The 18,009-nt window shown below is 49.1% G+C and overlaps 2 protein-coding genes across 2 annotated transcripts; both read right to left on the bottom strand.

The window, feature by feature from the left end:
* Nucleotides 1-92: 92 nt before the first annotated feature.
* On the bottom strand, nt 93-1,502 carry MYCGRDRAFT_97868 (uncharacterized protein; the record flags this gene model as incomplete). The annotated part of the gene is made up of 1 exon (XM_003847035.1): nt 93-1,502. One exon carries the CDS (start codon nt 1,500-1,502, stop codon nt 93-95), a length of 1,410 nt encoding a protein of 469 aa, XP_003847083.1.
* Nucleotides 1,503-2,371: 869 nt separating this feature from the next.
* On the bottom strand, nt 2,372-3,026 carry MYCGRDRAFT_97867 (uncharacterized protein; the record flags this gene model as incomplete). The annotated part of the gene is made up of 2 exons (XM_003847034.1): nt 2,372-2,477; nt 2,545-3,026. 2 exons carry the CDS (start codon nt 3,024-3,026, stop codon nt 2,372-2,374), a joined length of 588 nt encoding a protein of 195 aa, XP_003847082.1.
* Between the last annotated feature and the right edge of the window lie 14,983 nt (nt 3,027-18,009).

The following is an 18,009-nucleotide window of genomic DNA, read 5'->3' as shown; positions in this document are numbered from 1 at the left end:
GAAAAGAAAAGTCCCGCCCAGCAGTGCTTATCATCTCCGCTAATGCTGAGAAGACTGCGCCCACCTCTCGAACCCACAAAGTAGACATTGCACTACTGAGGAAAAAGTTCCTCCAGCAGAGCATCGGCGCACTCGGGATGCGTGTACCACAGCACGTCGGACGTGGTGGTATGCGACGACGACGGCGATGGCGGCGACGTGGAGCCGGCACTGCTGTTCAGCACCGACGTCACCTCCGATCTGCTGGCACCGCCTGGACCAGCCGAAGGAGTTGCCGGGCCGGTCATCATCGCAGAAGGCTGGACACCGTCTGGCACAGAGTGGTGCTGCTCCAGTGTATCGCCTGACTGCAGTGAAGGGAGCAACATATCGTCGCGGATGAAGTTGTCGAAGATGGTGTTGTCGAAGATGGCATTGCCGAAGACGGTGTTGTCGAAGACGGTGTTGTCAAAGGTTATCGCACCGCTCGCCTGATGGGCGTTGTTTCCTGCGAGCGCATCTCCTCCCTGCAGCGAATTGACAGTGTTGGGGTTGTTTCGCACCGACAACGAAGGTTCACCAGCACGGGCGGTCGTCCGAGCCAGCGTCTGCACACAAGAAGATGTCCGGCCGGTCGTCATGATCACAGCGGGCTGAGCGCCCTCTTTCGGAGGGAGTGACTGCTTGGATGTGTCGTCCGATTGCAGCGGAAGTGGAGTGAGCCACCACTTGTCGTTGGGCGTTTTCAAATCATTCGCCTGATGAATAGTGTTCCCTTCAAGCGCATCGCCCTGCAGCGAACTGGCCTTGTTGGTGTCGAGCGAGGGCTGGCCAAGGGCATCGGTCACCAACGGCCAGGGAAGGTTGGGCCACAATGAATCGTCGCTGGGAAGGTTGGCCCACAATGGCTCGTCGCTCGGCGGCCAAACTATGCCCTCCCCGACAGATTCGTTCGAAGACAAGACGCAAGACTTGTGCAACCCACCACCATCCAGACAACGCTTCTTGGGTGCCGACGGCTGGACCAAATCGTTTCCCTTCTCCTCGCGAGCATGCTTCGCCTCGCAACGCGAAGGAGTCCGAGCATTGCTCGCCTGCAGTATCTGTGTTACGCCTTCGAAGTCGAGGTCCCCCTTTCCCGTATCAGGGTGCTGGAAGATAGCACACTCCAGAGCTTTAGTATAGATCTGGTCGAACTGGGTTTCCGACACCGTCTTACACGTCTCCGCTTTGTGCTTGGAACAGAACCCGGCTTTTACGATTAATGAACAGATGCGCGCGATAGGAGCAACGCTGTTCAACGCGGTATCGCTAATTAAGGACTTGTGGAAGTGGAGATCTTCGAGCAACTGCATAATTCGTGCCTTGCGGTAGGGACCGATAGGACCTTTGCATGCGTAGTGCTCGCCTTTAAGGTATGGTCGGACTGGGCAGGCGAGGGCGTTGGCTGGGTGCACGGCGGCTGTGATGCCAAGCTCATTACCATAGTAGTAGTGAATGGGCTCCATCTGGCGGGGTGCCATTGTTGAGTTTTCTTCTGGGCAAGGAGATCGGGCAAGCGTTGAGTTGTTGTGGTATGTCGGCCGGGTTGGTTATGACACTGGGCAAGTCGAGAGGCGTTCAAGCCGATTTCAAGATTGGCGGACGAGTGGTGACAGCGGCGAATGGTGGGTTCGAGGCACTGACGGAGCTGATCAATGTTAGTAAATAGCGTATAAGATGAGTTCGCACAAGTACCTTGTTCGAGACGACGAGCGATATAAGTCTGGCAGCGACTTGACGACGGCGACGAGTGATGCTGGCCTACTCCGAGTTGTGGGAGAGACAGTTGATCGATCGGAGTCGAGCGAGGCCATGCAGAACACCGTCGAATTGGCTTAAAACAGCACTGGACGGTCTCGTCGGTGATGGAGGACTGCGGTGACCCTCAAGATAAGGAGGGAGGTCTTTGAACGCGAAGCCTCCAGGCAACGATGGCACATTGCTCCACACACGACTTCCCTCCTACGACGTTGCTCATCGAGAGACATCTCGCTGCGCAGCAAGGATGCTGCTACAGCGCCTCCACGGACGGCCACGGGAAGGTGCAGAGAGAATTCATAGCACGATGAAGCTGCGGAAAGGAAACCTACCGCTACCGCGGATATCGCCTTGGTTTCATTGGCTGTGTGGGAGCTAGGCCAATGAATGCATCGGAGAATCGTGCACGTTGGCTCCAAGAAAGGCTCGAGCGCAGACTGGCATGCGAACAGTCGTTCGCATGCGTTCGTGCGGATGTCATGGGCCGGGACGGAGTTGTGGCGGAGGAGGAGGAGAGCATGAATGCTTCTGAGCCATCCATGTACCTCATCGTGAACGGAACGGAACTCTGCTGGAGGAGGATGCAAGTTGCTCATCGGGAGTTGCATCTTCTGATGAGATGCGCCGTGAAAGACGGGAAGTCCGCAATATTCTTGGCACGTGCGGCTCGTTCCGGACCGTGACCGAACGATGATATTCTATAGATCTAGTAGTTCTACCACATACCGTACCTTCCCTTCCAATTATCCTTCATCACTCACTCACTCAAACGCGCGCTCATCACGATGGCTGGCCAGACCACCGCAAATCACGTGCAGCAAAAGTGGCGAGGAGCTAAGGTACATGTAAAAAGGATGTGCAGTCACAACCTGCAGTATCTCCTTCCATCCCTCTGTCTGCGATATCCAATTCTTCAGCTTCGAATGCTTCGAGGCAGATGCATGCTGCCTGCCCTTCAGCCCTGGTCGGTCCCATGCGTCCGCTAACCAGCCCACGAGCAGGATCGTCGCAACATTTGGTCCCACAATGACAGAGAATAGCCCTGCAAGTTGAACCCTTTGTCTTTCTCCACGCCAGACGTTGTTCGTGCTCGTTGTGGCTTCGACGGTCGACTGCGTGGACATGGCGATGACGACCGAACTTGGAGCGAGGTTGGAGTATTGGCCACCGAGGTCGCCATGTCCGGCGGGAGCGTCAACGCAAGGAGGAAAGGTAACGAACCCATTCGAACACTGGAATCCAACCATATCGAGAATCTGGTCTCGACTCGCAGACTTTCTGACGGCCTGCTCTTACGCCTCCTGCCCTTCCAAGCACATCATCTCCCGGTCCAGAAAGCATGACCGGCTGCAGTCCAGCACACTTTCCGACCCATTTGATGATATACATGGAAAGGCGGACTCGCAAGAGAACGATAGAAGAGCATTGGGTCAATGCTGGCAGTGTGACTCAGAGCGTCTTGGGATGCCGCGCTCGAAGACGCTCTGCTTTGGGTTTGAGTTGAGGATGCTCTTCCGCGGGGGGGGGGGAAGCAGCTTGATGGCTTAAGGGAAGTCGAATGCGCTGTCGGTCGGTCATCGGTCCGATGAATGCGTAGTGTGATGTATCGATGCCTCAAGCATCGCTCGAAGCTGAGCTCTCCTGGCGTGGCCGAGAGTTTGATGTCGGACTTGAGTGAGCTGACGGACACAGTGTTTTGGTCCATGGATACAGGAATTTGGGTCGCTGTTCAACAGTTAGCTGGAAGACTATGCATGCTTCACGCCGACGTGTTACTTACTGGAAACCGGAAAGACTGGAGCTGACAAGGAACGTCCATGTACAATAAGAGTCCCACCGACGAAAAGCCCGAGATGTTGGTGTTTTGGAAGGAGACGACCAAAGTTGAAAATGCCGTCGCAGGTTGGAGCGACTCTGATGATCGGTGGATGCGTACGAACGGTCTGCTCCAGGAGGTCTCGGTCGGAGAATTGCGGCGAGATCTTGAACTTGTGGTGCAAGGGAGGGAGGAGAGGGTTCTGAGGCTCGTGGTCGAAGCGCATGGATCAAAGTCGAGAACAGCGCAGTGGCGCAATCTCTCTGCGACAGAGTTAGTCAAGGCTTATACACAACGCGGAGGGAGAAACACCCACTTGACTGATCCTGATCTGACCAAGACGTCGGCCAAACATAACATCCACCCCGGGAATGGCCCAAGAACGAAGAATGGGGCCGGAGCAACGACCGCAAAACACCCGCGTCCGGGAGTCTTGACGTCGAACTCTGACATTCTTTCAAGTTGGAAAATCAGATTTATGAGGCAGAGGAAAAGTGACAGGACCAAAACAAGCGAGGTCGGCATCTCGTGATTAGCAAGGTAGTCCGTGTTTAGGGTCGTTAGCGATGAGAAGCGGCTATATGATTTGGAACCTACCTTACCTACGCAGAGTGCAGATGCCATCCTAAGGGTCCGTTTCGTTCGCCCGAGATGATTTTCGCTCGGTAGTCCAGCTCTTGAAGACGATCATGGCGAACGGCAGCTCGCTTGACATCTTCGATGTTCGCCGAACATCGGAAACATACCGTCGTGAGGTCAACGCAAGTCCAGACGATGGTGCGAAGACACGGTGCTGCGAGTTCATGCCACCCCTCGGCGGAGGAGAGGGTTGAGAGGGTTTGGAGGTTTGATAATTATAGATTATGGTCGAATCGACGTCAAAGGAGGTCTACTGTCGCTTGGGCTTGACTTTCCCGCGATCTCTTTGGGAGTGGGCGAGATTGTACAGTCTCACCAGCTCTGTTCCAACTGCTACACAGTGGTGACTCCCTTCGCACGAGGCATTGATTCCATGGTGGCCGGGTGGGAACGAAAACCCGACGGACCACCCGAATCCTAGCAGAGATTGGTCACGAATTCAGCCTGGAACATAGCGACGTTGAGATCTACAAGCATTCACTCTTTGTACGAGGAGGGGGCCTGCGGTAGTACGAATGAACTTGGGAGAGAGCATAAAGAGAGCTACGACAATTCTGAGCAGTATCGTCAGCAACAATGAAGTTGACAAATGCGTCAATCTCTTCACAGCCGGTGTCTGTTCGTACAAACGTTCCCCGCTGCAGGGTAAAATCCTTCCAAGGACACGATGTCGCTGACAGGCTGTGTGCACAAATGACAATCCGAACAAACTCTTCGCCATCGTGTCGCTTGTTACTACCAGGTACCCTCGCCTGGCCAGAAAAAGGCAACGGCAAACTCAAAGGTAGGTACCGAACCCACAAACAAAGAAATCACCCAAGCAATCCACGCAAAGCTCTCCCTTACTCTCCCTCCTATCGTGCAAGTCTTGAACCCTCCCCAAGACATCCATCTCCCAATCTTCTCAATGCCTTCACAACAAGATCCTCTCCACCAAATACCGCTGCGGGTCCATTCCCAGTATAGTCCATCGGCCAACAAATCCTCGAATCCGCCCCGTCGGCCCGAGGCTTCATCCGATGTCGATGTTCTTCCCATCGCTCGCCCGCGCCGAGGAGGCGGGTAAAATCCCTAGGATCCGGGAGGCCGAGGCCGGCGGAGAGGAGGGCCCTTTCGAGGGCATGGGTAGATTCCGGCGAGATGGAGGTGCGGTGAGAGGTCGGGCCGGATCCTTCCCAGTGCCAGCTCGCGGCGCCCACTTGGGGATGTGTCCAGATCTGGTAGTAGAGTTGGTAGATGAGGTGGGCGGAGGATGGCGCAGGCCGCGTGCACGGGGAGAATCGCGAGGATATGGAGGAGGGTAGTGTTGTTGGCGTGCACGGGGAGAATCGCGAGGATATGGAGGAGAGTAGCGTTGTTGCCGCCGGGTTGGTCGTACGTACATTCGTTGCTGACTGTACTATTCTGCTCCTTTACGTCCAGAGTATGTCTCCTCATCCACTGCGTGTGTCCGAATCGTCCGCGCGTTCAGATGCAAGTGTGTCCGCGACTTTCACAACCTGCTGGTATATCCATGCCAGGCCCTTCGCTTTTGTCACTCGCCAGTCGCCTGCCTCTCGCGCGCCGATCTCTTTTAAGCCTGCTGCCCACCGTGCTCTCGTTGCTCGGGGGAATCGCCACATCTTCCGACCCTTCCTCAACAACGTATTGCAGGTCCGAAAACTCATCCTGCGCCCCTCTTACATCCTTCGTGCATCCTCTCTAATACCCCCAATAGACATTCAAAGAGGCGGAAGAGCCACCCATTCCATCCACCTCGACGGCAGGTAAAAAGCAACTTCAGGCAGGCAGTGCGAATGCGTCGCTTGGTCGGACCATCGGTGCGAAATCCGGCACGAATTCGAAGCTCACCGCCGCCGGCTGATACCGCTGTTGAGGGCAGAGCATTCCCACCCCGATCAAGACGGCGAGAGACAGATCGCAAGCAGCGTCCATTCCAGCGCTAGTCATCGTTTCAACGCGGTCCAGACTTTTGATGATGGTGGTGACGGCGGTGGTATCGTTGCCAGTCGAGAAAACTGCAGTGTATCTCTCTGCAGGACTTCCAGCTCGGAGAGTGCGCGGCGAATGCGCCAAGATGAAGACCACGAGGATATGCGAGAGGACGTGCCACCGTGCGTGCCGGATGAGGTGCTGGAGTATGTGCTGCTGGAGGGAGAATATGTCGGGTCGGCGGCACTGTTCACTGTCGTCGCTGTCGTCAATCAGGTCCCAGCGCGAGTCTGATGAGGTGGTGGTGGTGGTGGTGGTGGTGTGGTCTCTGCGCGTGGTGAAGAAGGAGAATGGGGTTGATGGGCGGGACGGACTCATCTTGAAAGCTCATCACTCAGAATTGGTAAGGTAGTTCTTGTTGTGATTGGACTCAAGCTGAGTAGAAGAGGACCTCTGATTGGCAGGTATATATTGTTATGCAGAGAGAATCTTAAGTGTGAGATTCTCACTTCAGCTATCTATATGTGGGAATGCCTTGGCACTAGTTACGTGCACTTTACTGATAGTTAGTCTGATAATCTACAACACTCCCCTATTAGCAGCTGCATTATCACGAGCTGTCTGTCACCTAAATATAGCAGGTATTTACCTACTACGTAGCTAATGCTCGGCTTTAGCTTAATAAAAAGCATCTTCTTCTAGCTTTTTTATTCCTCCACTTTACAATCTACACCTCTTATCTATTTAGCTAATTTATTAGCTAATCTATCGTCTATCCCTTATAGCTATTAACAACACAATCTACATTACTAGCTATAGCTTCTAGAAGAAGAGCAGCTTTCTCTGTTTATAGGAAAACCTTCTAGCAAGTTATCGATAAAGCAAGAGCTGTTAGCAGTAGAGATCTCCTATAGATCTACAAAGATAGTTCTATAGCATATTAGACTATGCATTAACTTATTAGAGGAGAGATAAATCGACACTACAACAGAGTAAATGTTAGGGCTTAGGGTCCCTTCTCTTTTGTAGCTTGCTTTAATAGGTTCATAGCTAAGCTTAATAAGGATCTCCTTACTACAGACCTTATTAATATAGTAATAGAGGAGCTGTACAACCTAAGGGAGTGGGCCTTCCTAGTAGAAAACTACCCTGGTCTAACAACTCCTAATCCTTAGGGATTTGTGTTGTGCTATAACTAGACTCCTCTTAGCCAAATATTAGGCTTTAACAAGGCAGAGATAAAGCAGTAGTTAGTAGCATAGCATCCTATGTATGTTCTCCTTAAAATCCCTTCTTCCCTAATAGAAACTAACATTCTCCTAGGCTTTAAGTTAAGATTCTAGGGGAATTAGCTTAGTCTTTTAGTAGTAGTCTAGGGGGGCAGGCTGCAGGTTCTAGGACATACTCTAATGCTTTTAGGTTTTTATAGAAAAGTTTTCCTTTAGCTAGGTGTTTTTCTTATAGTTTCTTAGATGCTTTTGTAGAGGTGTGTAGTTGCCTCCTTTCCTTTGTACAGATAAGAATAAAATAAGTGTTCTAAGTGTTGTGCTTCTTAGTTTTGTGACAAATAAAATAGTGTAATTCCAGGGAGGGAATCCTTCTTAGGTAGGAATGCAGGTATTAAGGCATAAATTTGAGAGCAATTTCCCTCTTCTTATTAAGGGCTAGTTGGTCTAGTAGTATAATTTCTGACTACAAATCAGAAGATTACAGGTTCAATTCCTGTATTAGCCTCTCTTATATGTCCATGTTAGCTGCCTACTATGGACACATAAGTATCTTTTTGCTGGATTTATGGATCCATACATCAGAGGATAGTGTTTAGGGATTTTGGTTTTGTTAGACAGTCTGCAAGCTGCATGTCTGTCCTCACAAACTCCACCTTAATACTCCCCTTGTTATATTGCTCTCTACAGTAATAGTTCCTAAGAGAGACATGTCTTGATCTTTTGGAGTTAGCATAGTTTTCTATAAGGCTAATAGCTGATTAATTGTCCACTTTAATAAGGATAGTAGAGATGCTTTTGGCCTAGGTAAAGGGCTAGAGCTTATTAATAAGATTCCTTACCTAATTTACTTCTCTTGTTGCCTTAGTAAGAGAGAGGTACTCTGCCTTAGTACTAGACAGCACTACTTCTTTCTGCAGTTAAGATCTCTAGACAACTAGGCCTCCTGCAATTTTAAAGAGCATTCCTAAGGTAGACCTGGATGTGCTAGGATTACTAGCAAAGTTAGAGTCTAAGAATGCTTTAATCTGAATTTGCTCCTTAGTTTTCCTATATACAAGGCACTTGTTAATTGTGCCTACAACATATCTCCAGATGTGTTTAGCTGCCTAAACATACAAAGGTCCTAGGTTCTAAAGGAACCTTGCATAGTAGTTAACAGCAAAACTAATGTCTAGTCTGGTATAGTTTAACAGATGTTGCAGTTCCCTAATGATCTTGTTAAAGAGATTATAGTCCTCCTTTGTTCCCTTATCCTAGAGGGGTTTAAGGAGGGTGTTAAGGGGGTACTTAACACTCTTTGCATTGCTAAGACTATGTCCTTAAAGTTTGTCTCTAGAATAGTGTTCCTAAGAGACAGACATAGAGCTATCTTTCCCTTCCTTTAGGTAAAGTCTAAGAAAGACATTGGTATTAACAACCTTAATTGTGTACTTCTGCTCCAATCCCTTAATTAGCTTGTTAATCTTATGGTCTAACTGTCTAAAGATCTAGAAGTTATCTACATAAAGGAGAACAAGGATGCCTTTCCCTTGAAAGAGGCAAGCATTACTAATAGTTCTTGTTAGACCAAGCTTTTAGAGAGTGTCCATAGCATCGTAGTGCTAGAGAGCAGCTGCCTGCTTAAGCCTATATAGTCCTTTCTTAACATATATAATGTACTTGTAGGCATCTTTCTTAAAGAGATAAGCTCCCTCTAGTAGCTTAATAAAGATCTGCTTATCTAGGTTTGGATTTAGGAATGCAGTCTTAATATTAACTTGTCTCCTCTTCTAGCTAAAGTTAACTAAGAGGGACAGAAGTATTCTCCCTATTGCAGCTCTTAGGGTAGGAGTAAAGGTATTAACATAGTTAAGTCCCTTCCTTTGTGTAAATCCCCTAGCTGTCTATCTGGCCTTGTACTTCTCTACAGTTCTATCTAGGAGCACCTTAATCTTAAAGACCCATTTCCCTGTAAGAGGGACTCTCCCCTTAGGGAGGGTGCTAATAAGTTTCCATTTAAGGCATCCTGTGGACTTAAGTAACTTAGCTTCCTTAATAATAGCTTTCTCCTATTCCTTGTAGTTAGATCTAGAGAGAGCTTCCTTAACTGTCTTAGGATTAGACAGATTAGGATTTGTTGCTTTAAGTCCCATCTTCTGGATCTTGCTGTAGTCTTTTCTTACAACTAATCTTCTACTTCTTAAGAGTCTGAATGTGCCTAAGCTTTTAGGACTTGCTTTATTGCCTAATTTCTTAGGTCTCTTAGGGCTTCTCCCTGCTTTCCTCTTTCCTATAACATAAATATCTGGGAAGGGAGTTATAGTATAATCTTAGAGGTCTTCCCTTTTAGGGCAATCCTCTGCTAATGCTTAATGTTGTAGCTGTGTTAATAAGGCATTAGCCTGCTCCTAGAATCCCTTAGGACTTCCTTAGAATCCCTTAGGACTTCCTGTTTCCTTAGAAACATGCTCCCCCTAAGCTAGCTAGGAGGCTTCTTTATGCTTAGTAGCCTCTAGCTAATTAGGCTTAGACTGCTTGTGTTAGTTATCCTAGGACTGTATGTCCTAACCTAATGTTTGCTCCCCCTAAGATGTTAAAAGGGAGGCTTAGTTTCTCTCTCTCTGTATAGTATTAAACATGTTCTCTACTTCTTAAAGATAAGAAGTAGTAAGAGGTTGGGCATCTTGCCCTTAGGCATCCTGGCCCTAATCTTAATCCTTAGTGTAGATAGCATAGACTTCCTGTTCTGTAGCAATAGGTTGCATTAGTTGCAGGAAACTCTCCCCCTAGAAGTCTAGGGCAGCAGGTATTGTGCTATATACCTTATCCTTATTGTGTGTTACATAAGGAGAGGTTACAATCTTGTGCTAAAACCTAGCAAGGGTAGATGGTTCAAACTTCTAAACTATATAGTTAGTTAAAGTGTTCTCCTGGAATCCTAGATTCTAGTATTTCTCTGCTCTAGGATAGAACTTCTATAAATCAGGTCTCCCCTAATTATGCAGATATGCTCTGCATCCAAATCTCCTAACCTTTATTAGATTAATATGTAGAGTTCTAGCATTAAGATCTTAATCAAATTCCTAAAGAGGAATCTTGTTAGTTAATAGGCATACTAGCCTGTTAGTAAGGAAGATTGCATGTGCAACTGCAAAACTCTAGAGAGGAAGAGGTAGGCTAGAGTTAATTATTATTGCTCTTGCCTTGTTAAGGATAACCTTGTTAGATGATTCTGCAATTCTATTCTGCTTAGGAGTATAGGGAGCTAAGAAATCCTATCTTAGTCCCTTATTCTCTGCAAATGTAATTAGATTATTATTGTTAAACTCTCCTCCTCTATCTAAGAACTAGATCTTGACTATCTTTTTGTACTAGTTAAATGTCTTAGTAGTCTATTTCTTAATAATTTGTGCAGCTTGTGATTTAAGCTTGCAGAAGATAGCCTATCTCCTTCTTAACTTTGCATTAGTAATTATAAGGATGTACTTGCATCTAAAGATGTCTAGTAGAAAGATTAGTCCTATAATGTTAATGTAGACCTTATCTAATAAGGATTAAGGTGTTAGTCTTAGAGTTCTTAATACTACTCTCTGTGACCTTGCAAGCTTGCATAGCTTATAGTGCTTAAGTGTAGATATGTTAATCTGCTTAAGTCCTTAGACTTAAGCCTTTGTTGTACTAAGAATCTTGTTCCCTACATAGCCTAGTCTCTAGTGCTATCTTGTTATGTTAGCCTTAGGCATAGCAAAGGCTAGACAGGACATGTTCCTGTTAGTTGTAGAAGCAACTTTAGTACTCCCCTTAGGGAGAGAGACAGTTGCATTCTAGAGGATTAGAATATTATAAGTAGACTGAACCTTGCCTATCTTCTTGTTATTCCTTAGAATGCATAAAGATAGCCTGTCTAGGTAGACCTTGTACTTTAGCTAGAGAGTCTCTGCTAAGATAAGGTTGTAATCAGAGTTAGGAGAGTACAACACATCTTGCAAGGTAATGTTTAACTTATTCCCCTTGTACTTTATTATAATCCTTATACTTCCTAAGTATGTGACTGTGCTTTGTCTAATAGCTTAAGAGAACCTAATTAGGGTTTCTAGGGGTTTAAGGTCTAAGAACTAGGACTTGTTGTTAAAGAAGTAGTATAATGTACTAGAGTCCTAGACAATAGTGTCACTCCTTTGTATTCTAGCGGCAGCAATTGCTGCTCCTGCAAATAAGCTGTCTAAATTAGAGCCTAAGCCTGCATTAGAAGAGGAGATAGGCTTAATTGCTGTAGTACCCTTTCCTCCCTTCTTATTATGTCTCTTGCTCTTGTCTTAGGACTTCTTCTTGTCCTTGTTAGATCCTCCTTTTCCTCTATGTACCTAGGACTTTAGGGCCTTGTTAGGGTGCTTCTTAAAGCAATCTGCATTTGTATAGATATAATAGGTACACTTAGTACACTAATTATTATCTACTGCAGCACCCCTAAATCCTCCTGCTGTCCTCTATGTCTGTAGAGGAGGTTCCTTAATTAATAAGGTAATCAGCTCTTTAAGAGTTGTGTTCTTAATGTAATAGGATTGTCTCTAGCTTCTTAGGTATTCTAGATAGTAGAGGCCCTAGATGAAGAACAGCCTAATCTGCTTATTACTGAAGGTAAGCTTTAAGACTAGAATGCTCTTAGACCTAGAGTATTGTTCTGTTGCAGAGATGTACTTGTAATGCTACTTCTAGAAGTCCTTATAGTACTTCTGAGTGTTTGTTCCTTAGATCTTAATGTTGCTAATTCCAAGAATCCTTAGGCTGTTATAAATGTTTATAGTTATAACAGGCCTATAGGTAGCTGCAACAGTATTATACAGTTCCTTAGCTGTCTTCTCTGTATCCCTAAAGTTAGGCCTTAGAGATTAGTTAATCCTTTTGCTGACAATCCCGTATGCAATTAGGTCATGCTTATGCTAGACTTAGAGAGGAGTTAGTCTTAGTCTACTAGTTAGAATAGGTTCTGTTACTAGAGTGTCCCCTCCTTCTTTTTAGGAAGGAGTTAGAGCCTGGGAGGATAAAGTAGTACTATCCTCAGTTAGTAGAGAGGGATATCTAACTTCAATTCCTAGCTTTAGTTAGGCAGGGCACTAGGGAATGTTATAAAAGACATAGCCTAACACCTCCTTGTCTATAAGGGCTGCTTTAAGCATCCTTAACTAGTCTAAGAAGTTGCTTCCCTTTCTTAGGACTTTATTCTCCTTCGCAGTCTTGAACTTATTAGCCTGCATTGCGGCTGTTGTTGTAACTAGCTCTTTCTCGGCTCGCTAGTCAACTGTCTAAACAGTGTATAGTAAGGTTCTAGTAGCTGCGCTTGGAACAGACAATTCTTCCTTAAGTGTGCAGTAGTTACGCCGGGCTCATAACCTGTTGTGATTAGACTTAAGCTAAGTAGAAGAGGACCTCTAATTAGCAGGTATATATTGTTATGCAGAGAGAATCTTAAGTGTGAGATTCTCACTTTAGCTATCTGTGTGTGGGAATGCCTTGGCACTAGTCACGTGCACTTCACTGATGGTCAGTCTGATGATCCACAACAGTTCTAGGTCAAAAGCTGACTCAGATTTTGGTGTGTCGAATTCGGTGGGTCAGAAGCTTACTCAGATTTCGTCCAAGTCAATATATCACAACCTCCTCCTCACTCACCATGACGGTCGTCGCACATGTACAGCACCCTATACAAGCAACGCAGCCGCGAGATCATTGGCATTGCAGTGCCATTCCAACCGAGTCCGCAACCTGACGCACGGGTGTCATCACCAGTGTGTGTGCGCATAACCCCAAGGCCGTGGCCGGATATCACGCCCGAACACACCCAGCATCGGGCGAAGGCAAAAGTGAACGCTGCGCCAGACTACATTGCTGAGGACGAGGTTGAATGAGAAGCGCCTTTGGGCGTAAGAGGAGGGAAGAACAGAGCATGCCGGACAGGAATGAGTGAGGAGACGTGCCGCACGGCTCGACCACGGACGCACAAGGAGCGACATGCTGGCCGGGGACGAGGAAAGTATATGGCGGCATAAGTTTCGGCCGGGTGAGATCTTGCACTGTGCGGCAAGCCGTTGTTGGCGCAGACCGATGCCATTTTGTGGGGGATCCCATTGAATGAGCTTGAAGTTGTCCGACTGCGGCCCAGGCGAAGACTACGATGCCGCTCATTCGCCACCTGCCGATTTCGCAATCGACAAAAGACAAGGATTGACTGCGAGCAAAGGCGCCCCGCTTGCTCTCGACGACAGCACTCGTAAGTCTGGGTGCCAATGGCCGGCAGCTTTCTTCCGCGATCAACGATGGTCACCCGAACACATCCTGGATGAATGAGCACCCGACTTGGTCTTTACGTGGAGCCTTTTGTCCGGGCGGCCGACAGCTCTGTCCCGCAGGTGACGCTCATCCGGTTGCTCGACTGATCGTAGACTCCCACAGCAAGGTTCCAACGACCACGACTCGCAATTTGTACCAATGCAGACAGAATTGAGAGCAGAAGAGCTACACGGGATCCTTGAAGTTCCGAGGTGGAGATGAGCAAAGGCTGGAATCGCAAGAGCGATGAGTGTCCTCATGAGTCTGAGCAAGATCACGGTCATGCGGACAAGGAGTCAAGGACCAAGCCATTGAAAGGGAGTCTGCTCGCTCGATTCAATGAAATAAAACAACGACTCAACCGCCAGATCCGCGAGCTTGTGAAGAAAGACTTCGCCTGAAGACTCGAACTGGAAGTCAGCAAGCCTTTTGTCGACCACTCTGGAATTTCGAAAACGAGTGCTGGGTCTCGAAGCTATATGATGTAAGGCGACAGGCATATAACAGTACACCAGTCAACTTCAAGAGGGAGGTAAACGAACGGGAAAGGATGCGCAATCCAAGCCACCAGTGACATCGAGAATCACAACCAGCGAACTCATCCGTACCTCCAAACCAGATAAATTGAGAATATCAATTTCCAGCGGGCGGTGATCTTTGCGATGTCCCCGAGCATTTCGTCTGCCGCTGCGTTGTCCAGTGAGCTCGTTTGCCGTAATCCAGTATGTCCCGGCTGCCAATGGTGTCTGCTTTGCCAGCTGGCTTACACGTGGGCATACCAGGCCTGGACCAGCACCATTGAGGTCTGGGGCCAGCTAGAAGGCACCCTCCACAGTTTGGTACAACAAGAACCCAAAGAGTCGGCCTCGAGAAGGCAGACATGATTCGTTCCATTCCTGTTCCTCCCGGTGGTGCTCTCACGCTGTACCTCAATTTACTGTTTGCACCTCTTCTGCCTGTCCGACAGAGCTTGATCCATACTTGCAACGATCTAATCTGCGATTACATCCGATGGTTCTCGTCAGGCTCAGGATTCATGCATTGTATGAAAAATCACACCCGACACCTAATTCTCCACCATGGCGGAGAAGAACTCGCCGTGTAGTAGGTCTACCTCGCGGATGCGGCTATGAGCACGGCCAGCTCCAAGCTCGCACTTCTCGAGCAAAAGTCAGATCATGAGAGAGGAGCACGTCAATGAGACTTGGTTCGATGACCGGTCTGATCGAGCACGCGCTCGCAAATACCATAGCCGCAGGCTTCATCAAGTCCATCCTGCGGATCTACCGCTCTGTAGTACGGTAGCATGTCACCGACGAATCCAACAGCATAACTGGACTTCATCACGATCTCCATTCAAGCATCCGTCAAGAGCCCACCACAACCGTTCAACTCTCCCGCCAGAGCATCCCCTTTGTCACAACCACCGACCGACGTCTCCTTGTTCGCTTCAATATGACGCATCAATCCCGCCTTTGCGGCAAGTTGGCAGAGGGCGAGTTCGTCCCCGCCATCCTTGTCACAAACAGTTAGGTTGTCTTGACATCCATGTCTGCATGGAGGTGATGTTGATGCCTGGATTCTGCCTGAGAATTTCAAAATGACGAAGCTCTGCGGTGTACAAACATCGAGGGGACACTTTAAAGGGCCTCAATCAAATGCTTCAAATTGGTCCAGATCATCAATCCTCCTCGTCGGGCACGTCCTTCTGTGGTCTACTCACCAACCTTCCAAGACGTCGCCAACCAGACCATCTCGTCGGCAGCCACTGCATCCGCACCATCCGCTGCTGCTGCGTTTCTTTCTGCTGTCTCGAGCGCGCCATCCAGGTGCGCGCAGTCCGAAGCCTCAAGGTACTCCGGATGGCACACACTAACAGACACATCAGGCAGCCGATGGCTCCCTCGCCGAGGAGCGCAAGGCCACTGAGCACGACCGTGGCGACGCGAAGCAGCAACGCCTCGCCGAGGAGCGCAAGGCCACTGAGCACGACCGTGGCGACGCGAAGCAGCAACGCCTCGCCGAATCGAGGGATACCATGAGCATCGTTGTGCCACCACGGACTCATCCCAAGCGCCACTCGAATCACATCACGAACCCATCATGCGCGACATGAACGGCCCGCCCAGTCCGCCATTCATATTCGAGATTGAGCAAAGCAGAAAGGCACGCAGAGTGGAACGTCAAGCAAAACAGGATGGCAAGCAAACAGTGGGCTGCGCCGCAAAATGAGGACAGCATTGTTGAAGAGAATACATTGGACATGCCGGTCACCCCTCTCGGGCGCAACGTCAGTATCAATGCACGGCGAGACCCAAGTCGACTGGAGTCAGACACGCCCCATACAAGATGGCTCCGACCTCGCGCTTCGGCACCTCGTGGATCTGCATCTTCCGCCAATCGCCGAGACTGCAGGAGTTGGGTTCGGCGAAATAACGCTTCATCCGTCATACCCGCGCGCCATCACGAGCATCCGAGGGAGACCTGCTACCGACGGCGGAGGCCAGAACCACGAATCCGCAAAGAACAACTCCGCGCGATTGAATCTCGCACGAGCAGAACGATCCGGAACGCCATGAAAGAGTGCTGGGTCTTGACAATATGCCGCAGGGCGCGAGTCGGTACTCGAAGCCATTCAATACGGCGGAGAAGCGGGTCAAGGAGGACTTCATGACATCCTCTTGCCCAACAATGTCTCCCGTCAAAAGTTGACGACCAAAAAGTTGACGACCCAAAAGTTGACGACCCAAAAGTGCACGACCTGTTACGAGCCATGGATCCTTGGATAAACCATGGTTACGGTTCCTCACGGGCTTGGCAGAGGGTGTGAAAACCTTTCACACCATCAATTCAGAAGCAAAAACAGCAACAGGAGGAAGAGGAGGAAGAGGAAGAGGAGGAGGAGGACGGACTGGTCGGCCGGTTGGAAGTGGAGCTGCTGAGGAGTACGTGCCAACGATCAATGGTGCGTACTACAGCAGCCACTCCAATGCGGTCGGCCAGGTCCTGTCGGACTAGAACTCGCGCCGGCGCTCGCATGCCGCGCGGATTGAAGAGACTGCGTTTGGAGAAGATCGGTCGGAGAGGTATGCTCGTTGTGTTGGGCGGGACCGCGTTAGGGGATACACCCCATGTAGAGTGTACACGGCGGCTGGACGTGCTCGTTTTAATAAAGGGCTTGGTGTTGGCAAGTGTGCTCGCTGCCGCTTTGGCGGCCACGTATGCGAGTAGATAGCAGCAGAAAGTCTTGTTCGTTGGCGGTGAATCGTGTGCATCCTGTTCTTCTTCCACGACTGTTCGTGCTCGGAAATTTCTTCGCAGAAGTGTGGCGAAATCGAGGTCCTCTGCGGCAGTCCGGTCGAGCTTGATGGTGAGGCATGCGATCCATCCACTCCTTCGCAGTCCACTCCTTCCAATGTGCAGCAGTCCTTCCATTGTGCAGCAGTCTTTCCATTGTGCAGCAGTCCTTCCAAAGCGGTTGTAGCAATTGTCCACGATGTCTCTCCACCCTGCTCTCCACAGCCGTATCGAGTTGCTCGCCCACATTTCATCGTGAAACTCCATGCGTTTTCATGAATGCATAGCTCTTGTCCTCATTCATCATTCCATCGTGCCTCGCATGGCGATAACCAACGCATTCAACGCATGTCGCCGCAGGAAGTCCAGTGTAGTAACAAGAAGTCCAATGTGATAACAAAAAGTCCAGTGTGATAACAGAAAGTCCTGGGGCCTGAGACTGCCGCGCTGTATCGCCAGATGTGTCCAGTTGGATTTGTAGAGTCGGCATCGTAGCGTGAGTTCTTTGCAAGCGGGCGATGTGGTTGTAGCAATGGAAGTGAGGTCGATGGAAGGAAGAAGGTCTCTGGGATTCGAGGCAGCCGTGACAGCATATACGCCCACCAAAGGTTTGTTTACGCAGGGCAATACTCGTCGAATTCGACACGCTTCCTTCCAAGAGCACGACATCGTGGTCGCATCCCCACACACAATGGCATACACAATGACGAACAAAAGATCGCGGGACTTGCTGGACTGGACGCCCATGTTGGTGGATTGCAACATACAAGGGAGAACAAATGAGGATGTCATTGAGGACTCGAGAGCACGGGGAGATGGATCTGAGGACGAGATAAGGACGAGATGAGGACGAGATGAGGACGAGAGCATTGGCTACAGTCTATGGCATGCGACACACACACTGGAACTCTTCGTCCAATCTCGAATCTCACCGGTCCAACGAACTGCGACTGCGACAATACACGAGAGGCATCGCGACCGATCAAGACGACGACAACATTCCACACTCCC

The sequence above is a fragment of the Zymoseptoria tritici genome, chromosome 18 (genome assembly GCF_000219625.1).
Source record: "Zymoseptoria tritici IPO323 chromosome 18, whole genome shotgun sequence".
NCBI classification, from domain to species: Eukaryota; Fungi; Ascomycota; class Dothideomycetes; order Mycosphaerellales; family Mycosphaerellaceae; genus Zymoseptoria; species Zymoseptoria tritici.
Note: the sequence above shows the minus strand (reverse complement) of the source record. Positions and strands in the feature narration are given on the sequence as shown.